Genomic DNA, 24,910 nt, shown 5'->3' with positions numbered 1-24,910 from the left:
TGTTGGTAAATTTTGCATGCATGAAAATTTATTATTATATTAGTTTATTAAAATAAATAAATTTGTTACAATAATCATAAAATGGCACATGTAAAGGAATGTCTCATTCTATTCAATTTTTTTAACAATCAAGTTTAAAAAAAAATACCCGTGTTAATTTTTAAATAGGATGTAGGATGTTAATATTTGTTTTTATATGTGTGTTTTTTAAAAAAATTTATAATAAAATTTGTTCTTGCACACATAACAACTTTAATTCTTGTATTCTATGAATGCTTGAATATTTATACTTGAACTCGATAGTTTCACTTGAGTTAAATAAAAGTATAATTTTATATCCTAATTATAAAATAAATTAAGCAAAAAATTTAATCAAATTTAAATCAAACTCAACATAATTTTATACATTTGTTTGGAATAACTAAAATAACATAACAAAATTAGAAAAAACTTATTCATGACATGTATTGTTAATGTTTGCAATCTCCAATAGTTTAAAAAATAAAATATTAATATTAATTAGATTATAATAGCATGTAGAGTTAAAATAATAAAAATATGAGAAGTTACATGTGTAATTTGAACAAGTATAACTTGAATTTTTTATAAATGTTAAAATATGTGAAGACAAGGTGAAAAAATATTAAAATACCCGTACTTACACTTACTCTATTAATATGTTGGGGGGAAAAGTCTGTGGATATTTGTGCATGAAAAACGTGTAGCATATAATCGATGGCAATCAATGAGAAAATTTAATAGAGAAATAAAGAAGAGAGAAGAAATATTAAATGTTAGATAAAAATAAGTTCATAGTGAGGTAGACCGGTATGGTTGATGAAAATGCTTACATCTTTCACGGCATTTTATTTGTCTTGATAATAGGTGTAATAATAAAATCTTTTTGATTATCTATTTTTATATAATCAAATAGTTTCTTTTTTAATTTCTTAAAGAGATACTTTACAAAAAAAAAATCAAAATTGCTTTTTTAATTTTTTAAAATTTAAACACACTTTTATTTATGTCATAAAGTTTTTTCTTTTAATGATTGGCTTTCTAAGTTCTAAATTGCTGTTTGCTTTTAATGAAATCATCAAATTCATTATTGAATTTTTGGCTTGCATAATAGGTGCAATCCCCGATTTTGTAGCGTCCAACTTCAATTGGGTTTCATGTTGCAATCGATTTTACATTAATATACGATTATTCCCCATCCCATTCTTAAAGCAATTTTGGCAATATGTTTTATTGATCTCCAGTATATACCTCACTCAGATGACATTTACCATGACCAAGAATATGCCTGCCAAGAAAGAACAAAAGAAAATATAGCATAGTAAAAAAAAATATCATGGAAACATGAACAATGTAATGATATGCCTAAATCATGCACTTTTAGGCACAAAAAACAAACAAATAAAACATTACGGTTAAAAATAGTACAAAAATATAGCATGCAGGCTATTGTGTGCTTGATTACAAGATTGTGACAAGTTATTATTATAATTGGCCAGCGAACAATTTCTATACTCATCAAGATAAGTAAATTTGCGTTTCCCTTAAGTTTCCCCACCAAAGCTTTAACATGGTACTGTCACAAGTTAAACAAATGTATCACACAAACTATTAATGATCTAAACACAATGATTGATCAGCAAATCTCTAGCAAATATATAATAAAAAACATCCCATTAGGACAACGAGCATAGAATACACCTATGCCAAAGTTGGTTTGCTAGTTGTTATCCACTGTCCAGTTTCCAGAAACACCATTTAGGCCCCAAGATGCAACATGTGGGTAGATTATTTAGTTAGAGTCCGAATCAATATTATGGGCCAAGATGTTAAGGTTCCGTCGTATTGTCCGCCTCTAGAGTCGTGTGTTAATTTTTTTACATCGCCCTTCAGAAATTTTAATTTCGAAAGGTGATTTATAAAATACTTTATAATTAAATATTCAGAAATTTGTTTAATATATTTTAAAATTAAATTTTCAAAAGATACAAAAAAAAAGGTGAGAAACGAAATTCCAAGTCTCTTATCATTCACTCATCCTCGGACCGAAAACAAAATCATTCACTCATCCGATTCAGTAAGAATCCCCCATCAATGGTACAATCACAAGAGTCTGGGATGTATTTCTAAACACTTGGATTATTGTTAATTGATAGTCTCGTTAGTTAACACCAAAGGTGTTTATGTTTAGAAGCTTATCAAACGCCAAACAAAATGGATTATTAACTCGTTATATTCTCCATACATATATTACTGTACATTATATCTTCAATATTTTGGCCATTGACAACGCACTGAACCATAAGCTTGATTGTTGACTTCACAAATAATGGAGTACGTGATTGAATATCGTCTCCTCGGGATTGAATTAGAATGCACGCTAATGATAAACCAAACACTACACGAACACAAGTTCAAGCAATTGTGATTAATTTGAATTAATATTAAATCACCGGGACACAAGTCAAGTAAAAACGAATAGCCAAGTTTCAAGTTGTGAGTATATTCCTATAGCCAATAAATATAATCCACTTTATCCCATAAAAAGTAGTCCACTTTATTCGTTTCCTTCAACTTGATCCATGTTTCATTGTCATCAAATGGTCATTTTTGTTCCATCTGCCAAAAGTATATAATATTCTTCACCAGACTAATTAAACAAATATTACACATATATACATTGCCACCTGGCTTCTACAAAATTCTAAACCTAAAAGAACCATATTAAAAACTCGATTCTCTATTCCTCCTGACGCGTCCTAAGCTCTATACACATAAATACTTGTGTACTGCTATATATTTATCACACAGGTTAAGAGTAATTCAAAAATGCCTTAACCCTTCTGAATTCACTTGGATATATGAGCACAGAATCCAAACAGAGACCACCTTTTGTGTGTGTGCAATCGATTTGAGTCATAGAGAATTTAATTTTTGTTGATGCATTGCCGTTCTCAACAACAAAATCGCCAGCATGGTAATAGATCCATTGACCTGGTCCTTTCAGAAAACACTGGGATGCAACATACTGCCCATCTGAAGTCCATAGCTGAAATCTTACAGGTTTTATGTCCCACCCATGAACATGATCTGTGCTGCAGACTCGTCGTCCAAACCTCTTGGAGGCTCTCCCTAGATGTATTCTGAAGTATAAGCTATATCTCCCAGCAGGAAATGGGAACTCAACTTCCCCATCCACTTCAAACCACCAGATTTGCTGGAGGTATGCAACAGTGCTGAATCTGCAAGTGAAAGTGATAACACTGGTTTTACTCCAAGGCTCTATTAATGCGATTCAACATTTAAACTAGACTTGAGCTACTTAGAGCTTCACAACATTGCATCATTAACCAGAATAACAAAAGAAAAAAAGTACAATCTTCATTAATTTCTACATGTTTTCCTTCACAACATCAAAAATCAAGAACAACATTCAGACAATACAGAACACTACTCAAAGCTACAAGTTTAACATGATAGGTGTATTAAACATACAGTACCATCAGGAGGCTTCTGAACATGGGTAAAAAAAGTAAATGGCCAGCCAATTTTCTAGGTAATAATAACTGTTACAATAGTCCTGGTTTTAAATTGAGGTCACAACTGCAATTCTGATCACAATATCAAGGCATCGTAGGTCTCCACAACATCTATTTTAGCGGCATCATCCTCACATGCCCACAATTTCCCACAATATGAAGATTTTTGAGGTTGCTGCAACTACAACTTAAAAGCCTTTTACAATCCTAGTTACTCTTTAACTTCATAGTTCATACATAAAACAAATTATTGGAATGGATCAGTTTATTGAACTCATCCTATGGTTGAAATCATTTGATTATCTCAATGACTACAAAAGAATAAAGCGGTAAAGTGAATAGTTTACTTTAAAAAAAATTAAAAAAAAAATACATAAAAAACCTCCAATACAGAATATAGAAAGCATTTTACTAAAAAATCATAAACTAAAAAGTTAGCACAGAAAATAATCACCATAAAGGATGGGGAATGGAATATGATTCTATGAATAACAGCACATAGAATATGGATATTACTCATATTAGCATTATTATGTATATTGGGAATTCAATTTATTATGATTTTGGAAATTTTTTTGTATTTTATGGTTACTGAGGTTCTTAATCTTAATACTTAGGGTTATCTGGGGTTTTAAGTTTTAGTAGTTTACCATCTCTCGGTAACCTAGTTGGTTAAGGATTGCTATGTTTTGAGTTCTTAGGCCATAGGGTTTAGCATGATTAAACTGGTGGAATATGGAAGGTGGAAAACTCAAGACAGAGTAAAGACGAATTTCAACCAAAGTTGTAGTCCAGAGTTTCAAAAAAGTTGACAATTTAAGGGGAAAAAATTTCCCTTAATACTTGTCTAAGATAATTGTCATCCAAAATTTTTCACCTTAATACTGTCCACCTTATCCAACTTCAAAATCTCCCTCTCCAATCCACTTCTCCCCTCTTTTCTTCTCTATTTTCTCATTATCACCTTCCCTCAAACCCCGCAACATAATTTATATAAATCAATAGCCAACACTAGGGAAATAAAAATAAAATAAAATAAAACAAAATAGTACCATAGACAATTGCTCCGATCGCTGTAAAATATAAATAATTTGCTATAAGCCAAGAAGACAATCTAACCTAGATTCTTCAGTGGGGATATGGTTCCAATATCTCCGATCATCAATCCCCGTAATTGAAAGTCCCTTCGCCGATATGCACATACATAGCTTACCCATGCTTCGATCCAGCCAAACTTTCTGCACCCCAAAAAAAAAAAAAAAAAAAAAAAAAAAAAAAAACACTTCAATTCTACTTCCAATAAACCCTATTATCATGCATAAAAAAATGGGATTAGGTTAGGTTACCTTGGTGCCTTCATCAAAAGAATTGATCCTGCAAAGCCTAGTGTAAATCCCTCGCTTGCCCAAATCGGAGGGAAAATCGGTGAAGATTTCGCGGAGAAGAACGGGATAATTGGGGGGAAGCTTCGATTCCCAGACGAAATCCGCCGAAGAAGCGCCGCGGAAGGTGCGATTCAAGGTGGCGAGCTTGCAAATCTGGGGAGGGTCCATGTAGGTCATGATCTGAGCCACGCAACTCTCGGGTAACTCGCCCAAACTGGTTTTCGACGCGGATTCCGGTGCCGGAGATGAAAATCGGAGACCCATCAACGAGCACCGCTAAATTATTCCGAAATGAAATGAAAATGAAATTGAGAGTTGGAGTGATGGCAAGTCAGCTGGGGTTTGTAATTTGTATGTCCCGACGCGGAACAGTTGTAAGTTTGTGGGTGCAATGAAAGTATTTGTTTGTTGGTTCGTTTGTTTGTTTCCTCCCAAAGCGAACGCGACAGCGGAATCTGACTCGGACTTGGACGCGAGGCACAATCTCAATCGCACATTATCCACCATCACTCTGCTTTTTTATTACCTTAACTCAATTTTCATCATTAAGGGGGTCTTAATCAGATATCAAGAACAGCCACATGTCTTCGATCAAAAGAGATAATCCTTCTTACTCTTTTTTTCTTTTATACATTTTTAATATATTTTCAAAATATGGTCAAATTATTTATTCATCTATTAAATAAATAAATATATTTACTTGTATTCTTTAATACAAATTTTATAATAAAAATATATAATTAAGACAAAAAATAATAGTAATCATTATTTTTTGTAAAAAGATCAAATAGAGTATCTTATTTAAACATTTTTTATGATATAATTAATAAATAATAAATATAATTATAGCATCCGATATTATTAATGGTATTAAATTTTATGATATCTTGTTATTTTTAATGAAAATTTACTATGTATAATTTTATTTATTTTTGGTACACATTTAAAGAATTACTATTTAAAAGAATCGTATATTATTAAAATTATTTATTATTGTGCTTAATTTTTTTATTAATGTATATCATTATTTTTTAAGGAATTTCTATCTTAATACATACAATTAAAAATTTTAAGTGAAATTCTGTTTGTTACGAAGTCAGATCTTAACAAGTTTTATCAGAAAAAAACAAAAGCTTGTTTTACGGTTGTCATTGAAACTAAAAGCGTTAGCAAAAGATTATCAAATTATCAATAAGCGGAGTCTAGTTACCTTTCCACTAATCCGTCACGACCTTCAGGTAAGTTTAAAACTATTTCCAACTTTAAGATATCGAAAAACATCTTATGATAATGTCTTAACTAATTAGATCTCATGAGATAAAATCAAGCTAACTGCTTATCTCAATTTAGGATAAATTCGTAAGTATCAGCAGACTAAACAACTGTTCAATCTTCATTGACAGGGGAAGCATGACACATCAAAGGTTACAAGGGATTGAAAGAAATAAAAATATAGAAAAAAATAAAAACCTAAGACAGAGGCAATAAGCACATGTACCCAAAGTGATTGAGGAGAAGGATTTGAAGGAAGAAGAGAAAAGAAGGGAGTAAAAAAGAGTTTAAACTTCTTAAATGTTTAATATTGAGAGGAGAGAGTTTAAACTTCTTAGCATTGTACAAAAATGTTACACACAAAAAATGGCTAGCATTGTAACACCCAAATATTGGATTAAGTACAATTGAAAAATGACGCAGTTATTACCGTAATGGTGCGTTTCTCAATCCTCGTATAATAAATACTAATTCAATTGTCATTATTTTGTAAAAGAAAAAAACAAATTATATAATTATACAATAAATAGACTAATTTTTAAGAAAAATTTTGAATTCGAAATTTGCGAATAAAAAATTAATGAAAAAAATCGAAAGACGGCGTGCTTTATTTTACTTTCGCTTCCTGTTTTCTTATTTATTTAGTTTCTTTATGTGCACATTCTAAACAAGCGACGTGCTGAAAAGAGTGAAAATAGCACATTTTTCTTCGAGCTAAGCATGAAATAGCATTGTATACTAATATAATGTAGCGTATAATGGTCGGTAACACTAAATTTGCGATCTCATTCCATTTATATTCGAAATGAATTCCCTATTCGACCACAAGGTTTTGTCGTTTTGAAATGATTATGATCCGGGTATTCTAAAACGACACCGCCCTCTAATGCACAATTCCATTTTACAGCTCAGAAAGCTGACAGCTACAGTTTGCACAACACAATTGACACCAGAAACGACTCATCATCCCAGTTTCTCCGTACAATTCAAATAAACAAATAACATCGTTTAATAAAAATAATAATATTAATAAAGAGAGAAAACCCGTTTCACCACCCATCCGACCACTGTGGTTTCGTATCCATTTTTAATGAGTACGTGTATAATTTATTTTTAAAAAAGCTAATAAAAAACACGTGTATATTTTGAAGAAAATTTATTTTTAACATTCATGGGGATGGATGTATCTTGCCAGAAAACAAAGATAAGAAGTATTTTTAAAAATAAATATTAATAATTAATAACTGATGTGTTAAAAATGTAAGATAAATATTCAAATATAATAAAAGAAAAACTATCCTTTAAATTCGAGGGCTCTCGTAGTTAAAATAGATTTATTAAATTAAATTATTCACTTGTAATACGATGAAAATTATTCAATTTTAAAATCATTGCTAGATTTTTATTGAATCTCATAAATATAAGACTTTTTAAATTTCCTCTTTAACAAGTTTAAGTTTTAGTAAATATGCTTATCTTTAATATTTTAAAAAAAATCTGTCATAAAAAATAATTTTATCTGACCCAACCATGAGTACTTCAAGGGATAGATATAAAATAGCATTTTATTTATTTATTTTAGTCTCTTATAGTTAATACTTCAATAAAAATATAACATTTAAAGAAGTTCAAAAAATAACAAAACAATCATCTTATATAAAAATATAAATTTTTAAGCTATTAAAAGTCAAATTAAGAACAAAAAAAACTAAACCAAAGGATACCTGCGCAGAATTTTAAAAAATATAAAGAGTTTGACAAAGTGAGTGTGAAAAAATAATTTATGTATTAGAAAATATTAAAAATTATTTAAGAATTAAATTTTTTATTACAATTTGAATGTTAATTTATCTGTAATTTCGATTTATTTAAATTATTTAAATTTGTTTTTTTATAAATTTTGTAATTATTTAAATTAAAATTTCATCTTAAATTTTTATTTAATAATTAATAAAATATTTATTTGAATAAATTTACAAATATATGTGTATATAAAATATTTAATAAAAATATTTTATTATAATGTTTATATTTATTTTTATTTAGATATTTTATATATTTGTTGTTATATAAATTAATAATGTGACATATTTTTATTAATTATTAGATAAAATTTTGAGTTGAAATTTTTATTTGAAAATTATAATTGAAAAATGAATACAAGATAAAATATAATAATTAAAAAATTTTCTAAATTACAATTTATTAAAAATAAGAATAATTAAAGTTATCCAAAAATAACTACAAGTGACGTGAATGAATCGTCTCAGCCACAAGTTGGTTGGACTTGCTGGCTAACGGGCACGCGTCCCAATGGGAATTGAATTAGGATCATAAGCAAGGCTGTCCAAATGCCACGTGGTTCACGCAGAGAACTCCACGTAACTACAGAGAGGCGAATTGATGTTTGAACATTTCAAGAATTGATGTTCGTGGGTATAAATATTATTCCAAATCTCCATTCTTTCATCTATTATTTTTAGTAAAATTTTAATTTTAGTTTTTGAAATATGTATTATTAGTTAAATATTTTTTTTAAATTAATTTTAAAATTAATAATATTTAATCAATTTAATTTTTAATATTAAAAATAAGTATCAAGTAAAATGACAAATAACATATATATAAACTCTAAATAGACATTTATTTTTGTCACTAAATATTAAATTATTACATTTTAATATAATTCTTTTTTTTTCTTAGAATTCAACCATCTACTTTGTTCATTTACTTTGTGTAAGGGATAATAATTGCTTGTGCGTTCGTTCATTTTTATCTTCTTTTTTTTTTTTTTGCTTGTTTTGAAAAAAGTACATATACATTTTAAAATAATAATTTTTTAGTAACAGTATAATAAAAGAAAATCATAATTCTTAAAAATTAATACTAAAATTTTTTTTCAGTAATTTTCAATTTATAACTGATGATAATAAAAGATGCTTCCTCGCATTTAATTTTATTTTTTAAATAAATTATATACAAGTACAAAATTTAAATATTTATTATTTAATTTTAATATTATATTAATGTAATATTATATTTTTTTTAATTATTTAACATATTTCAACTAATTTTATAAAACAATTCTAATTTAACAAATTATTTATAAAGTTATAAGATTATAAATTATAATTTTTTAATTAACTTATTAATTATAAGTTATAAACTTTTAGTTAATTTTATCAAACAATATATAAATTTCAGTGGATATCACAAATAAAAAATAAATAAATTTATGTACGGAAGATTTTAAGTTCAATATTATCAATTTGTTGCATAATAATAATAATAATAATAATAATAATAATAATAATAATAATAATCTTCCAATAGTTCTATTTTTATACTCTACCACTCACCAAAACTTGTGAAATTCTTAGACCAAAATATATACCGGTCACAAATTGGTCAATTTATTAGCTAAAAGGAGAGATTGAAGAATAGTTATCAAATCCTAATTTTTCAAACAAAATGAGAAATTAAACTGAATAATTTTCTATAGCCTTCTTGTTTCAATTATGAATCATTTATGTTTCGATAATAACTAATCAATTTTTTAAAATTTTTATTAATTATTAACATACGATATTTGCTTAAAAAGTTGTTGTATTTCATAACCTATACATAAAAAGTTAAACATGTCAAGACAACTTAGTTTTAAAATGTAATTTTTGGCAAAAATTTAACAGTATTATGATAAAAATATTGATTTGAGACAAATAGATGTAAGAGAACTAAATTAGAAAATAGTTTAAAATTAAAAATACAAATCACTAATCTTATCTGACTTTAGTCATATAATTTGCTTTTTATTTGTACATACATTTAGCAAACTTTAGATTTAATTTAGATGCTCTAGGGTGCTATTTAGTAATCTTAATTCTTTACACGTAAAATTAAATTGAAATTAGGTTTACTATAATAAATATTAGTTAGGCTGGTTTCATTTTGCAGCAGAGTAAAACTTATTCCTCGTCAATAACAATAATCATTAGCTTTGAAACAAAATATCTCTCATATTATCATCATTTCATTCCACGTAGAACAAAAAAATCTGAATACAATGATTAATGACAAGCTTCTCAGTCCTTGTGTTGCTCTTTTGTATTAATTCTCTCCACAGAAGAAAAAATTATCTGATGGTGGAACCATTGATGAAGACGACAAATTTATGTGTAACATGTCCAGCTCAAAATGTTGACTCCAACGATTGATCCTAGAGTTAAATCTTGATGTTTGGGCAATGGCAGGTCACTTTCAGATAGTTGTTATATATTTTTTATAATAAATTTGAGGCCTATGTTTCTTATTTTGTGCCATACATATAAGTTTAATTTTAATATTGTCAAAATAATAAAACTTAATAAATATTATCATACTCTGTAATTACTAAATCTTTTTAAAAAAACATTATTTTTAATTTATTAAGATTGTCTTTAAAAGTTTTTTTTTTCTTATAAAAGTTTACTTCTATAAACAATGGTCGTTAGCTTTAAAACAAAATATCTTTCCAACTACAAAAAAAAATTTAAAAAAAAATCTAAATACAATGACAATTGACAAGCTCCTCAGCCATTAACATACTTTCTGAGTAAACTCCCTTCACCTTATCAGAACCAAATTTTCTCTCATTGTGGAATGAGTGGTGTCAAGAAAAAAGGGACTTGAAAGAAAACAAATCTTGGTTTCCCATTTCCTGTTTTGAAAAATTGATGCAGACATCAACGGCAAATACTAGAGTTAAAATTTAATGCTTGCCCAACCATTGGACAATTATTAGCAACTTGCTACAAAGTATCGTTGATTCGAATAACTTTTTACGTAGTTGTCTCAAAATAATCAATGATAACTTATTGTCTACTTATTATTTTCTTAAGGGACTTGAAAACCACACAAACAAATTTTTTAAATGAATGGGTTCTTAGAACTTTCTCCTTGCTGATAGATAGATTGATAAGTGGGTGGGGTGTAGGCTTTATAAAGCCATTGTTTATAAAGTTATTGTATTTTATTTCTGTTTAATAACAATAGCCTTGTAAAGTTATTTTGTATATACAACGGAGGTTTGTCCAAGTAAAAAGTAATTTGATATTTAAGCAAGATTTTGGATTCAAATTCTTATATATACAAAAATAAAAATAAAATTTAATAGTAGACTCACTTACCATGTTAAAGTGTACAATCTAGATTAGATTCAAATTAAATAGGATAGAAAACTAAAAAATAAAAAAAGCCATTCTAAATATTTTTGGTCAAGCAAGCCATTGTGTTTATTCTGTGTGACCGTAGACACAGAGAAAAGCCCAAACGACAATAGGCCACAGGCAATAAACTAAGCCCATAAAAATTAAGCCTGAACAGCAAATCCAGGACCAAAACAAAAAAGAATGTATTTGACAACAAAATCTTAAATTTAAGAAAATCTCTTAAACAGACGTTTGCAATTGATAAACTTCTACAAGTTTGACAAGTTTGAAGTTAACCCCAAATTGCGACTTTGGGAAATGATAGCGTTTTATTTGTTATTTTTTGTTTGCTTCTTTTTCTTTTGATATTTTCAATCGAAGATACCCGAAAAAAATGTTTTCATATAATTATGCAATAATCATTTAAGCATATTTTTTTCTTTTACGTTGTTACATCAGAAGAATGTTTTTATCGGTGAGATTGTAAATCTAGCCAAAATCTTTGCTTCAGCTTCTTCACAAAAGAAATTTCCGAGGAAAATGTTTACAGGGTGAAATGTTTGATAGAACACAACTCTGATGTAAATCTTAACAGTATCAAACATCTATTTAACACACATTTCATTTTTATCTAACACACTTTTTCTTTCACATTATGTTATTGGATCACTCACTACTTCTCTCTTCTCTATTCCAATTTATGTTAACATGTGGGGTGGGTGTCTGCCGAACATTTTTCCTAGATTCTTTTAACTTGAAAGTGTTGTTACAAGAAACATAAATGAAATAGCAAGCAGGGAATGAAATTGTAAAGAGTGCAGTGCACAAGACACGGGCAAATCACTGAATTCATTTCATTTCATATATAAATAAAAACTTTTAACTTAAGAAAGAATTTCAGCTTACATAAAGAATAAAACAATGAACAGAAATTGACTCCAAATGTATCCGATATCTAGAAATCTGGACTACAATAAAAACAAATAACAGAAAGGCAGTATTGCTGTATTGATACAAATTGCACCAACTACTACATTTTGGGCTAGCAAAGCAAATCATATCTGCAACAAAGAATGAAAGAATAATAATAATAATAACAATGACAATATTTTCCTCTACCTACAAAGAATACTCTCCCTGACCCCTACCCTTTCTTTTTTACTCTCTGTGTATCATATCTGCTCCAAAGGAATAATAGTAATGTATGAATAAGAATAATAACAAAAGAAAACCCGTGGCAACGAATCAATAAACTCAAGTTGGCTGAGAAAAAGAGGATGAACTACCCGCAACATCAACTGGTGCCCATGCTGAAACCGTATATAAATCTTGGTCTAACCAACCAAGAGTAACTCCTGCAGCTCCTTCACTCTCTTGTTTCTTCACACAATACTTATCACAAGCATACATCTTCAACAACAACTGGCTCTGACTCATTTCCCTCTCAGTTACTCCAATGCATCTGAACCCTCCTTGCTCCACCATCATCCTCCTCCATTTCCCAAAACTCTCATGCCTCTCCAACCTGTCCCTTCCTTCACATGCAACAATGTTCCTTATTTCCCTTCCATACGTCTCTTCTATCTTCACTCTTGCTCCACTCTCTTGTGTAAGTCCACTCTCATCAATAGAATCAAAAACCGCAGAATAATACTTCAATGAGTTACACACTCTAGCCTCCAACCTTGCCTCATTGTGTTCTGCTTCTTGCTCTGCCATAACAACAACACAAGGATTGGTGCTTCTAATGAGCCCCAAAAAATCTCTTAAAGCTCCTCCACTTCCATCATAAAGGGTCTTGTGAAGCTGCAAAACACAGTTCACAGCGACACTCTCGTGTTCCTTCACGTGAAGCATCCAAAGTCTCACATCTTCGAGTCTATCCACAACTGGGTGAAACTCAAAGGGAAGGTTCAGTGCTTCAGCAAAACCAGCAAGCCTGTCTCCAGTTTCGTTAAGTTCTTGCTTTGATTCACCAATACCCGTGATTCTAACGTGGCTTGGAGGGTTTGTTCTAGAAGCCAAGCTTTGGAACAAGCTAGGCCATTGAAGCCCTTGCTTTATGTCAAAATCTATGATGTGAACCTTGTCTTTCCCTTCAAAGGCTCTTAACAGCATCTCATTTGATGTGAAATGAAGAAACTTGGGAATTGGGGTGACTTGGTTTAGAAGCCTTAAGGCAGTGCCAGTTTCATCATCATCCACTACTCTATCTAAGTCTCGAGAAGTGGGTGTGATGTGAAAAATATGAGGCCAAAGCCTTGTGACTCTAATGGCTAAGGCTTCTGTGAAATAAGCACAAATTCGGCTTATTGAAGTTCCTTTTGGAGATGCAAGATCACCCAGTTTAGCAATGAAATGGTTGATTGCAGCCACGTTTCTTGATCCAATTGCATCAACACAACCAGTGAGCAGGCTTACAAGCTCAAACCCATGATGCTCCTCTTGCTCCTCCTCTTCTCCTGTCTCCACCTCATGGTGATGATAAGGGTTCCCTGAACCGTTTCCCACTTCATGTTCTGATGCATTCTCGTTTAGCCTCAGGCTCAAGCTTTGGCTCTCTGAAGAAGCATTGGAAACTGACCCTTCTTTTACATGAGGGTCATGATGAACACCACGGTGGCTACCTTCACCAAAATTGGTGATCTTTGTGACACCAGATTCTAGCCAAGGGTTATTAGACAAAGGCAAAGGTGAGGAATGAGAAACCACTTCAGAAGGAATAAAACAAACCCTTTCTTCCTCTTCACCTGAACAGTTAAGAGAAAAAGGAAGTGAAGTGTTAAGTCCTCCGAAAGTATCAATACCAGGTTGAAACCAAAAGTTGTTGTTCCCATTATCACAATCATTGCCACCACCCTTTTTCCTTTTGGCCCTGTTGGTGAAGGACTCATGATCATGCTCAGCAAGCCTCTTCAAACTCTTGTTGTCACCCTTCTCCCAAAACTCATCCTTGATAGAATCCCCCAGTGGTGTTGCTGTTGCTGCTGTGTGAACGCTTGTGGTTGTTGCCAAAGGTGGAAGTCGAATGTTCGTCTTGAGAGAACAAGTGCTTGTCTTTGCTTCTATTGGTTTCTCCACTGAAAGCCCAACTGGCCTCAATGGCTGAGAACGTGAAGAGGTGTCTTTCCGTGGGAAGCTGCTACATGGCAAGTCCAATCTCTGCGTGCTCATGGAAGATTGCTGAAAGTGACAAGCTTGAAACTGTGCAGATGCTTCGCTCCTCAATCTGTGCCTTGGTGACAACAATGTTGAACTAGAACACCCAGCCAACATCGTCTATGCTTTTTGTATTGCTTGTTGTTTCACTCACTCCAATGCTGCTGCTTCTTTTTCTCTTCCCTTTCTCTCTATCTAGTAATAACGTGATCAACTATGCAAGAAAATAAAAGTATCTTCTTTTTTTGTTGTGCTTTCTAAAACTTATTTTGCATGCAGTGTGGGGATCTAAGTGAGTGTGTGAAAGTCTTCTTATGCCCGATAAAATAAGAACATTAGAAAAAAAGGAATCCGATGAATATAATAAACAAACGGAGAAAATGAACAGTTACAAATTCTTCAAAGTGTTCCTATATGAATAGAATCTGTAAATGGCAGGTAAATATAACAAAGAAAGAATATGAAAGCTGTTATATGCAGGAAAGAATGAAAGAATATTGGAGAGACTAATGAAAAACCTAGCACAGAAAAAAGATCATCGGATTCCAGAAACACTCAAACAAGGGTCATTAGGAAGTAGTAGTAAAGTGTTGATTTTAGTTTATGAAGAAGGGATGAGAAATAGAAACATACACCTTGGAATTTGTGGCAGAAGTCCTGAGAAATATTGAAACCCATATTAGCAGTGGAAACGTTGAACAAGTTCGTCATTGCAGCCTGTGAAGCAAAAGCCAGAAACCCCACCTCTGAATGCACCTTAAACATGCATTTGCATCACCCCTCACTTACCCAAAAGAAATCACAGGCCTTAAACACAAACACTCCACTCCACCACCATGTTAGTGTTCTTTCTTCTTTCTTCTTTCTTCTTTCTTCTTTACCACCCAAACAAAACTATCACTTGGAGCACTGTCTCCATCATCGTAGATAGTTCCCTCTTCTTTTCTGGGCCTACGAGTGGTTTCATTTACCAGCATTGGAGAAAAAGAAAGGAATAAGATGATGACAACATGGGAGGCAAAGGGGAGAGAAACTCTTTGATACTCTACCGTTCGATCTGAATCCAACGGTCCAGATACGAGGTATTATATGACCGTTGAAGGATGTCGGTGAAATATGACCGTTGCGTGAGGGAGTTGGTGTACGGATAAGTCATGACTCTGTGACTTGTCACGTGCCACGTCGCACGTACTGTCCCCTGATATCCGTTCACTTGACCGTTACCTTTCCATTGCACTGCATTTTTTTCATCCTCATCATCGTGTCTCCGTCGGACACGTGGCGCACATGAAGGACCTAGAATTCCATTCTCCACCTCCTCTGTTCACCCACTCATCACCACTTTACTGCTCTGCTTATTTTGCTGTTTCGAAAGTGCCAACCACAATTACTCTTTTTTTTTTTTTACTATGTTAATAGTATTTATCTTATGTGTAAAATAAATTTAATTTCTTTATGTATTATTCACTTCAATTTTTTCATTTTATATTGGTTGATTAATAAATGTTGTATCATATAAAAAATTTAATCCTCATAAATTTGTATCAACAACTTCTTTTTTTTTAAATAACAAGGGTGTGTTTGATTTAGTTAAAAAATATAAATTATCTCAATAATTGATTATGTGTAAAATTTATTATTATGATGATTATTTGGATATATCAGAATTTTTTTTAAATAAATTATTGTATTTATAATGTATAGAATAAATATTTTATAGCTTAAATTTATAAAAAAAATATAAAATTATAAATAATAGATAGTTTTATATTTAAAATAATTAATTAATAAGGATAAAAAATTAAATAATAAGCTAATAACTTGTCATCATAAGTTATAAACTTAGAAAGTGTTAAGGATAATTACTTTTCTCCTTGTAATTATGTTAATAGTACTTAATTTTGGTATAAATTAATTAAAAAAATTATTCATTTAAAAACTTCATATAACATTTTTTGATTAATAAATTTTGTATTTTATAAAAAAAACTAATCCTCGTAAAAGCGGAATAAAAATCAATTTTTAAAACAATAAAGTGCATTTGAATTAGTTGAAAAATATAAATGATTTGGCTAATAATTATGTGTGAAATCAATTGTTGTGATGATTAATTGTATAAAATAACTTTCGTATTTGAATGTTTTAGATAAAAAAAATATTATACTTAGATGATGTAAAATAATTATTTTTTAAGTTAGAATTTAAAATATATATATATATATAATTATTATAATAGTTAGTTTTATATTTAAAATAATTATTTATTAAAGACAAAATTTAAAATAAAAAGGAGCTATAAATTTTGTTCATGAGCTCTAAAATTTTTCTTATCTTAAATAAGTTATTTTTATTAAAAATATAATCAAAGATTCTGAAATTTTTTCAAACATAAATAAATATAACTTTTGATAATTTTTTTATATAATCAAGGAAAATAATATCATTCAAACACAGAATAAGATATTGTATAATTAATTTTTCGTGTAAATTTATATTTATACTTTTTAAAGAAATTAAATAAAATGTATTTTTTATGCTGTATCAAAATTAAATTATTATATTAAAAAATTTTAATTTATAAATTCTCAATTAATTTTATTAATTTATTCTATATTTTTTTTTATCTCTCCTTATCATATTACATCAGATTTTGTTAATTTAATCTCTTTCTGGTGAATACACAAACAAAGACGTGTCTGCGAAGTTTTTTCAATTCAAAATTAAACACAAAAAAAAATTGAATGAACGTGAATTTTCTGTACAAAGTGTAAAATAAACTAAGTGAAGAATGACGTTATACCCGTGTGGGTCATGTACTTGTTAAATAAATGATAAGACCTTGCTCATCCACGAGGATTGTGAGGTACTTTTTTATGTGCTATTTTTTGCACATTTAAATTATTTTATTCGTCAATCTTATCATCTTATTGTAAAATAAATTCTTATTCTTTTATGTTCATATGACAGGATTTTATTCACATCAAACTGTTAATTAGACTTTTGCTAGTTTGGTTTAATTTCTGAGCACAAACGTAAAAATGTACGTTCAACGTTCTTTTCGCAAGTCATAGAAGCATTTGACTACTTCCAAAATGTGAAACAAACATACTTGTAATTCACTCGAACTTTGAAAAGAGCTCCTCTCATGTCACATTATCATTGAATTGAATTTCAACCCTCAATTATATGTTGTTACAATACAAAATTTTATTAAATAACATATTTAATAAATTTGAACAATAAAATTAAACACTTCACATGAGAAGATCTTAATCCCTTGAATGTCGATCTTCATTTAATTGAGTTTTTCTCCCTTTTTTTTTTTAAATAGAATTTCAATTCCTTAAAAAATTTGTGACATTGCTTGAGACTCACTCTTTGAAGGAGTTTATCTTTATTGTAAATTATATCTTTTCTCTTATTAGTGAGTAGTTTTTTTTTTTTTACTCATTCCCTTCTTTCTTCTTTCTTTTTTACTTTCTATTTTGTTTTCAAGTTACCACTTACATTTCTTCTTCTTTGCTCTTGTTATTTGTGAGGTTCTTTATTTTCTTTTCCAATTTAGTGTTAATTGACATTGGTATATCGATTGTACTTTCCATATGACCTTTCAAGCTTCTCAAATTTGAAGCAAACTAATTATACTAATAAAGCTACTTATGTCCAAATGCAACAAAATGAAGAAGCAATGAAGAAAAATAAAAGATTTTTTTTTTCTCTTAACAACGGCTTGTTTGGAAAAACAGAGCTAGTCTTAGAATGAGAATGGATTCTTTATTTATTTCTCTTTAGTTTTTAGTTTGACTCTTTGTTTGAAATATTTTTCAGCAAGCATGTTATATTTTGTAGGGTTTTATTTTTTTAAGCACTGTAGTCTTATTCTTTTAGAGATATTTACTATTCAACAAGTACTGTTGAGCTATTGGTACTTTAATCTCATCATCTTTGAGGAAAGAAGAGTTGACATATTGACACTCAAATAAACTAGACCTGTAAGCTGCTGACGTACATTGGCCCATTTTGACCCAAGTTAATAGTCTAATCTATTTAACTAATAAAATATATTAAATTTATTTTTTAAAATTAATATATTTATATATAAATATAAAAAAATTATATAATAAAGCATATAAAAGAATTATTTGATCCACAGGGCCACAGCTAACTCGTTAAGCTAAAGGTCCAACTTGTTTAGCTCATCAGTTAAATAGACCGGATAAAAAAATTGCATTGCATTTAAACAAACTTATATTTTTGTTGTTTCTTACTTATTTAACCCTGGAGATTAAACAGACTAACCCACAGTATTGAGCTCATATACGATAATTTGTTTGGAAACACTTCAATTTTATATGCTTCACTTAATTATTATTTTTAAAATTTCTTAATAAGTATCTAAGTACAAATAAGCCAAACCAATTTTTAAACCAAGCCTTTAAATTGGATTTTATTTTCTTTCTAAGAAAAGGGGGACAATAACGGAAAATGACAGTAGCATTTTCATTAATCATGAATTATTTCAATCATATGCCTATGCTATTGTATAATATACAAAACAATCCACATAAAGATTTGGGTAATCACAAGTAAGAACTGATGATCATGTCCTTCATGTTGATCTTATAGATCTGTAAATTTATAAATTGCATCATCCAAACAGCACAAACCCAATTAAAATGCCACATCCGTGTGTGTATTGCGATCCATATTTTAATTTTAATTAACTAAAAACTTCAATAGCTTGTTTTCTAGCAAATTGCATCAAGGCATCAGATTAACTCCAAAAACAAAGCTTCTTGCTTGTTGGTTAGGCCAAGTTCATCCAGTGTCGCAGCACTTTCTCCATCACTAAAAGCACGCCTAGGATATGGTCTCACCTGTCCCAAGAATCACATCAAGAGAAACAGTCATATTGAAAATGTGAGGCAGAAATTAACCATTTCAATGAATAATTAGTATCAATAAATAAGAAAAAGAATAACAAGACTGGAAGGCTGTGAGGTTTCTCACCAGTCTGTAACTCCCTGGTTTCACCATCCTACCAATATCTATGAAGTCGAAAAGACACTGAAATTTTCCAGAAGCAAGTTTAGAAGAGGTATGCACCAAAAGAAAGGAGGAAAACAACATACTCTCTAACAGGCCATTACCTGTAGCTTATCAGATCTTAAGAATCGGCGTCCGCGGCGGCTGCCATCTGGCATTTTTACCAGCAAGGTCACAGCAGTGTCATCATCTGAGGATGGTTCTGGTGGTAGAGAGACTTCTTTGGCTGCTAACTGTGTCTCCAATTCCTGACACAATTTATGCAAGAGTAAGCAACTTGGAAATCAGGGTTTGCCTCCTATCCCTAGGAAAGTATGAATTCATAGCTAGGATTTGCAAAAGGCCATATATGCTGGATACAAATCAAGAAGAGAAAATAAAATAGAATCAAATTTTCTTGGACCAAGTGGCGGTTCTTAATGCTGTCAATGAGAATCAAAATTTCACATTTTATACATGAAAAAAATTCTATTTTCCAAAACTAGCTTAAGAGTCTCTTATTTGCACAAACATTGTCTTTAAATTCAATGAAAATAATCAATCGATCAGTTTTTAAGATGACAAAATATTGGAAACTAAGTCCTTATAAAGAGGTATGTGTCAAACACTTAATAAGGAAATCAAAAGCAATACTAGCAAGTTAGCTATAAAAGTTATTTCTAGTTTGTGCAGAGACTAGGAATAAAATCCACTCAGCAAAAGGGGGGGGAAGATTTGTGCAAGGGGCATGAAAAAACAGTGCAGTCATTTAGAAATGCATTACCTGCTCTTCCTGTAATTTCCTGCGAGATTCTTCTGCTCTCCGCCTTTCCTCTTCACGAGCAGCCTCAGCTTCCTCCAAGGCCTTCAATTCTTTTTCTCTGTCTGCTTGTAATGAAGCAAGATATTCATCATCCTGCATGAAATAAACATTGACAGCCATAGCTATAATTAGACCATCTAGAAGCTATAACTCTGATTCATTTGAGAAATAAGTCACACCTGTTGTTCCCTTATTAATCGTTGAGCTGCCAGTGACGGTGAAGGTGGGCGATATGGGCGATATGTGGGCTGAGGATTGAAACCTCTATTCTGCATGAACTCGTGTGGTGCATAAGCATACTGGTATCCACTTCCTTCTGGGATTCCACCAAACATTGCAGCCTCAAGCATTACTGCTTCATCATGCTCCTCTGAAGAAATGCCACCCCACTGCAATTTATTTTAGTCAAAGATTGAGAATTAGAAGGCAGGGACAAGTTTGAGATGGCATGAGTACCATGACAAGTAACAACAAATTTTTAATCCTTTTTTAAAAGGATAAAATTTCACCCATACCTCATCAGAGGGGAAGGAATTTCCATTATGCTGGGGATTACTGCTATCCTGTGCTGCTGTGCTTGGCAGCGTGCTGCCCTCAATAAATTCAGCATCATTGCCCAATCCTGTGGGTCCTGATGAAATATGTCTAGATCTGTTCCTAACCAGCGGCTGCTCCTCTACATCTTCAGCTTCATCATGAAAGGATAAGCTTCCTGCCTGCAATCTAGAATGACCACAATTGCCCCTTTCAGATTTGACAATCCAAGAGAATATTTGTTGGAAGGAAAATGCTGAGTTCGGAGTAGTCAATACAGGAGAGTGCAACAGCTACACAGGAGCACAAGTACAAAGAAAGAGAACATACCTTCCATTTGATGCCCCTTCCCCTAGTTCAGCCTCTGATGACTTAGATGTCCCTGCTGTTGGTGCTTCTAAATCTCCCCCTTGTACACGCAATGCTTTTTCTTGCTCAGCAGTCTGGATTCATTTCATGTTAGAAGCAATCCAGGTTTGAACTTTCCAATATAAAAGGGAAGTCAAAGCAAAGCTCTGGTCTATCCTAGTGATAACACACTGCTGAATTTTATCAAGACAGTGATATAAAGGAATAAGAAAATATAAATTAAAGGTGTACCTTCAGGGACAATGAAACTGCACGGGCAAGCTCAGAATCCTCCAAATAAGATTGCCTTGGTTGTGGTTCTGATTCACTTGAGTCCTGCACCAAGTGGAAAATAAACACTAAAACAAGCATTAAGTATAAAAGAGCATCAGAAAATTCATCAAGAAATATACATACAATTTGTCGGCTAGGTTTGTGATTTCTGTAATTTTCCTCAGCCTCCCGTTTAGAAGCCTCAATGGCTGCACGGATCATTTCTTCTTCTATGTCATTGCTATAATCTGGCAAATTCTCAGATTCAGGTGCACTAGGTCTAGCACTGCTAAAGTGTGAGGTATCAGCCATGATATTGTGCTTTGGCTCATCCTGACGTGCAATCTGGGCAGGTAGAGTATCATCATCATCTTCATCATTTACTATGACAGTCCCATGGATATCTGGACCATGGGCCTCAACAGTTCCAGTGACATCTTCAATGGTCGGAACATGGCCAGCTTGAGGAGTGGATTGTTCACCATCCTTAACTTCTATAGGAATCTCCCTTACCTCTCTTGGATGTGTAACAAATGGTGCCTGGACTGTTGAATCAAGATTAGTACCAAGTATACCTCTCCCAATTGTTGAATCAAGAAGAGAAAAGGGATTGATATCTGCTGCCGAAGCTGAAAGTGATGGAGGTCTGTTAAGTTCAGCATCAAGTTGATCATCTATATCCATGAAATCATCTTGAGTAAATGCTGCTGAGCTGTCATGAGATCTGGCCATGAAGGATTAAACTAAAATTCAAACTCACAAAAATAATCATGAATATATAGCATGCAAACAGTAATACCACTACAAGTCATATTTCCAAATGATCACTTGCTTTCTGATGGAAAAGAAAAAGAGTATACCCAGTCATTAGGTTTCTGTCTCCTTCACTAAAATGTGCATTGACGGCTTCATTGAGATTACCACCATGCTCCTGACATGAAACAATATGTACAAATGATGGAGAGACATATAAACAACCACTTGACACCACTGAAAATGTGTCAAATCTTTAGTTACACAAGGTAAACAAAACATGTTCTGTACAATTGACCAGTCACCATATACTATTTTTTATTTGATAACAAAAAAAATTATCGGTGTAGACCAATTACAAGCTGAAACTAACATAAGAAGAGTGATGGATCGCTCATCCAAGCTATACAATCAAATATATTAGAAGCTAACTCATCTGAAGTCAGTTGAATGGCTAGAATAGACACTCATATTTACTTGGTCATTGTATACGCCAAAATTTTTAAAGCTTATTAAGGTTATATGGCCCTCATTCCTCATCTACAAGAATTAGCATTTACTCCAAAGCAGATTCCAACATCAAAGACAAAAACTAAAACTTGTTGTCTTAAAGCTGAAGCCCGTCTGCACCCCATTTTTAACACCATATTATGTTACGAAAACAACAAGAAATTTGCGATGGTAAGATCAAGCTCTGTATTTCCTATATTCCTACAATGATGCCTCAACTTGTCAGCAAGGACCATAGTATTGTTATCATTCACTTAAATTGTACCTATAATTCATCCAACATTCTAGAACTGAAAACAGTGACTCGAAAAAGTATTTAGACTATCTATCCATACATTCGGAAAAAAAAGAGGAGAAATCAACCTAACTATGACTCCGAATTTCACCAAAAGAAAGAACAAGTGTACGCAAATCCACCCTCATTTGCAGAATTTCACAAACAAAGATAATAAACATTAATAAATAATTCAAAAACAACTGAAGTCATTAAGCAATGCACAAAAACCCTAACTACGATCGATTAAACAATAATCGGAAATTCCCTCACTGTTTTCTTCCAATTCCAATAAAAAACTATAAAGTAATTTAAAATTTGAAGAAAAAAGGAAAAAAGAAAAAACTACCTCGAGTTTTTGCAGTGCTGTTGCTTCAGGTAAGCCGGTGATGCTGACGAAGGTCTCCACTGCCTCCTGATTAGGCCTGGCCATTGAAATCGAAATTGTATGGAACAGAAACTCAACTGCAAAATTCAATGCTTCTTTTTCCTTTTTTTGTTTGATAAAACAAAGAAAAAAAAAAGATTTGGTATTTGTTCCCGTAAACAGAAAAGTAAAAGGGTTATAAGTATGTGCGAAATATCAAATCAATAGCGGTGGGTCTGCACACAGAGAGAGAAAAGCTTTTAGAGAGAGTTTCTTCTGGTCAGGGTTAAGGTTAATATGGTGAAAGTGATTGGAATTCCCTGATGATAATATATACGCAATCGGGAAATGGATTCAGTGCAGTTGAAAAAGGTGTATTTAATGTGCCCAATAATAAGAGTCGTTGGATGTAGATCTGACAGATGATATTCTAAGTTTGCTTTTAAGTTTTGATTTAATGAAATTAAAATCTGAACCGCGTGATCTACATCCAATGATCCGGAGTCACAGACTGCACCATATGAACTATTTCGAATCCAGATCCGCCATTTGTATCCAACTCTACTTGGTGAACAAGTATGCTCCCAAAGATGCTTGGAAAAGCATCTAACCCTTTACTACTTTGTCATTAGCTTTTCAAATAAAATTAATAATGCTAGTGTTAGGTTATTGTGAATGTGTGTACAAAAAATGACTCTTTTTGTTGTGTAAAACAAGACTTTGAACTTATTTGCTTAATTAATAAAACGTAATTTTTATGTTTTTAATGTACAAATTAAAAGTTTAAAACACTCTCTGTTGAAGAAAAAAATGAGGCAGATAAATTCCATTATTAATTAGTTAGTGTCTCCTTTGTAAATTTAAGCTTCAATAAATTTTATTTTATAAAAATAATTTTATTTAAAAGAAAAATTAACGTGATGTATATGTGTTTGAAATCTTTTTGTTTAAATGTGATTTTAGAAAAAAAAAACTTATCTTAAAAATTAAATTTTATGATATTGATTCAAAAGTAACTTTAAAAACAATATCAATTATAATGTTTTCAAAAATGTTAACACAAAATTTAAGTAAAAATTAAATAATAAAATAAAAACATTATTGTGTTATATTGACGATAATAAATTATTTTATTAGAGTATATTATTTTACAGAGAAATAACAATTCTATATTAATATAATTCAATAATTTATCTAAGATTTGAATTATAATTGCACGTATTTTGTTTGTGTCGGATATTAATCATAAAAATAAAATAATACAAAATATAATAAAAGTATTCTTATTTTTATATATTTTATAATTATATAATGTTAATGCATATTAGTTATGTACAAATAATTTTTTATTAATATAAAAATTTATAAATGTTTTTCTATGGTAAAATATATCAATCTAAAGTTAATTTATTCATTAAATAATGTCGAAACAACTTGGAAATTA

The 24,910-nt window shown here is 30.9% G+C and overlaps 3 protein-coding genes across 7 annotated transcripts; all 3 read right to left on the bottom strand.

Annotated features, from left to right (window-relative positions):
• Positions 1-2,435: 2,435 nt before the first annotated feature.
• Positions 2,436-5,321, bottom strand: LOC113849526 (F-box protein PP2-A12-like). Its single transcript, XM_027479486.1, has 3 exons — positions 4,904-5,321; positions 4,677-4,795; positions 2,436-3,260 (listed from the first exon to the last, which is right to left on the bottom strand). The coding sequence occupies exons 1-3, from the start codon at positions 5,204-5,206 to the stop codon at positions 2,831-2,833; spliced, it is 852 nt and encodes a 283-aa protein (XP_027335287.1). The 5' UTR covers positions 5,207-5,321; the 3' UTR covers positions 2,436-2,830.
• Positions 5,322-12,470: 7,149 nt separating this feature from the next.
• Positions 12,471-15,425, bottom strand: LOC113850163 (scarecrow-like protein 28). Its single transcript, XM_027480565.1, has one exon. The coding sequence runs from the start codon at positions 14,674-14,676 to the stop codon at positions 12,655-12,657; it is 2,022 nt and encodes a 673-aa protein (XP_027336366.1). The 5' UTR covers positions 14,677-15,425; the 3' UTR covers positions 12,471-12,654.
• Positions 15,426-19,038: 3,613 nt separating this feature from the next.
• On the bottom strand, positions 19,039-23,770 carry LOC113849050 (plant UBX domain-containing protein 8-like). Of its 5 annotated transcripts, none has more exons than XM_027478629.1 (12): positions 23,449-23,752; positions 22,973-23,038; positions 22,423-22,493; positions 21,707-22,286; positions 21,542-21,625; positions 21,272-21,384; positions 20,923-21,130; positions 20,587-20,796; positions 20,369-20,500; positions 19,710-19,853; positions 19,570-19,626; positions 19,039-19,436 (listed from the first exon to the last, which is right to left on the bottom strand). In XM_027478629.1, the coding sequence occupies exons 3-12, from the start codon at positions 22,428-22,430 to the stop codon at positions 19,329-19,331; spliced, it is 1,644 nt and encodes a 547-aa protein (XP_027334430.1). In that variant the 5' UTR covers positions 22,431-22,493; positions 22,973-23,038; positions 23,449-23,752; the 3' UTR covers positions 19,039-19,328. The 5 variants fall into 5 exon arrangements, with proteins under 5 accessions (XP_027334430.1, XP_027334429.1, XP_027334426.1 ...); XM_027478628.1 differs by having other exon boundaries at positions 22,973-23,026; XM_027478625.1 differs by lacking the exon at positions 22,973-23,038 and having other exon boundaries at positions 23,449-23,770.
• Between the last annotated feature and the right edge of the window lie 1,140 nt (positions 23,771-24,910).

The sequence above is a fragment of the Abrus precatorius genome, unplaced genomic scaffold, assembly GCF_003935025.1.
Source record: "Abrus precatorius isolate BTA unplaced genomic scaffold, Abrus_2018 Scaffold9, whole genome shotgun sequence".
Lineage (NCBI taxonomy): Eukaryota > Viridiplantae > Streptophyta > Magnoliopsida > Fabales > Fabaceae > Abrus > Abrus precatorius.
The sequence above is the reverse complement of the archived record's forward strand: the minus strand, read 5'-3'. Positions and strand labels throughout refer to the sequence as shown.

Excerpts from the sequence above, each read along its gene's own strand:
- LOC113850163 (XM_027480565.1), bottom strand. The coding sequence starts at position 14,676 with ATGTTGGCTGGGTGTTCTAGTTCAACATTGTTGTCACCAAGGCACAGA.
- LOC113849526 (XM_027479486.1), bottom strand. The coding sequence starts at position 5,206 with ATGGGTCTCCGATTTTCATCTCCGGCACCGGAATCCGCGTCGAAAACC. Across the intron at positions 4,796-4,903 it reads CTTTTGATGAAGGCACCAAG|AAAGTTTGGCTGGATCGAAG; the intron begins GTAACCTAACCT and ends TTTGGGGTGCAG. Across the intron at positions 3,261-4,676 it reads ATCCCCACTGAAGAATCTAG|ATTCAGCACTGTTGCATACC; the intron begins GTTAGATTGTCT and ends TTTCACTTGCAG.
- LOC113849050 (XM_027478624.1), bottom strand. The coding sequence starts at position 23,532 with ATGGCCAGGCCTAATCAGGAGGCAGTGGAGACCTTCGTCAGCATCACC. Across the intron at positions 22,287-22,422 it reads GACAGAAACCTAATGACTGG|ATCTCATGACAGCTCAGCAG; the intron begins GTATACTCTTTT and ends CTTCATGGCCAG. Across the intron at positions 20,501-20,586 it reads GATTAATAAGGGAACAACAG|GATGATGAATATCTTGCTTC; the intron begins GTGTGACTTATT and ends TATTTCATGCAG.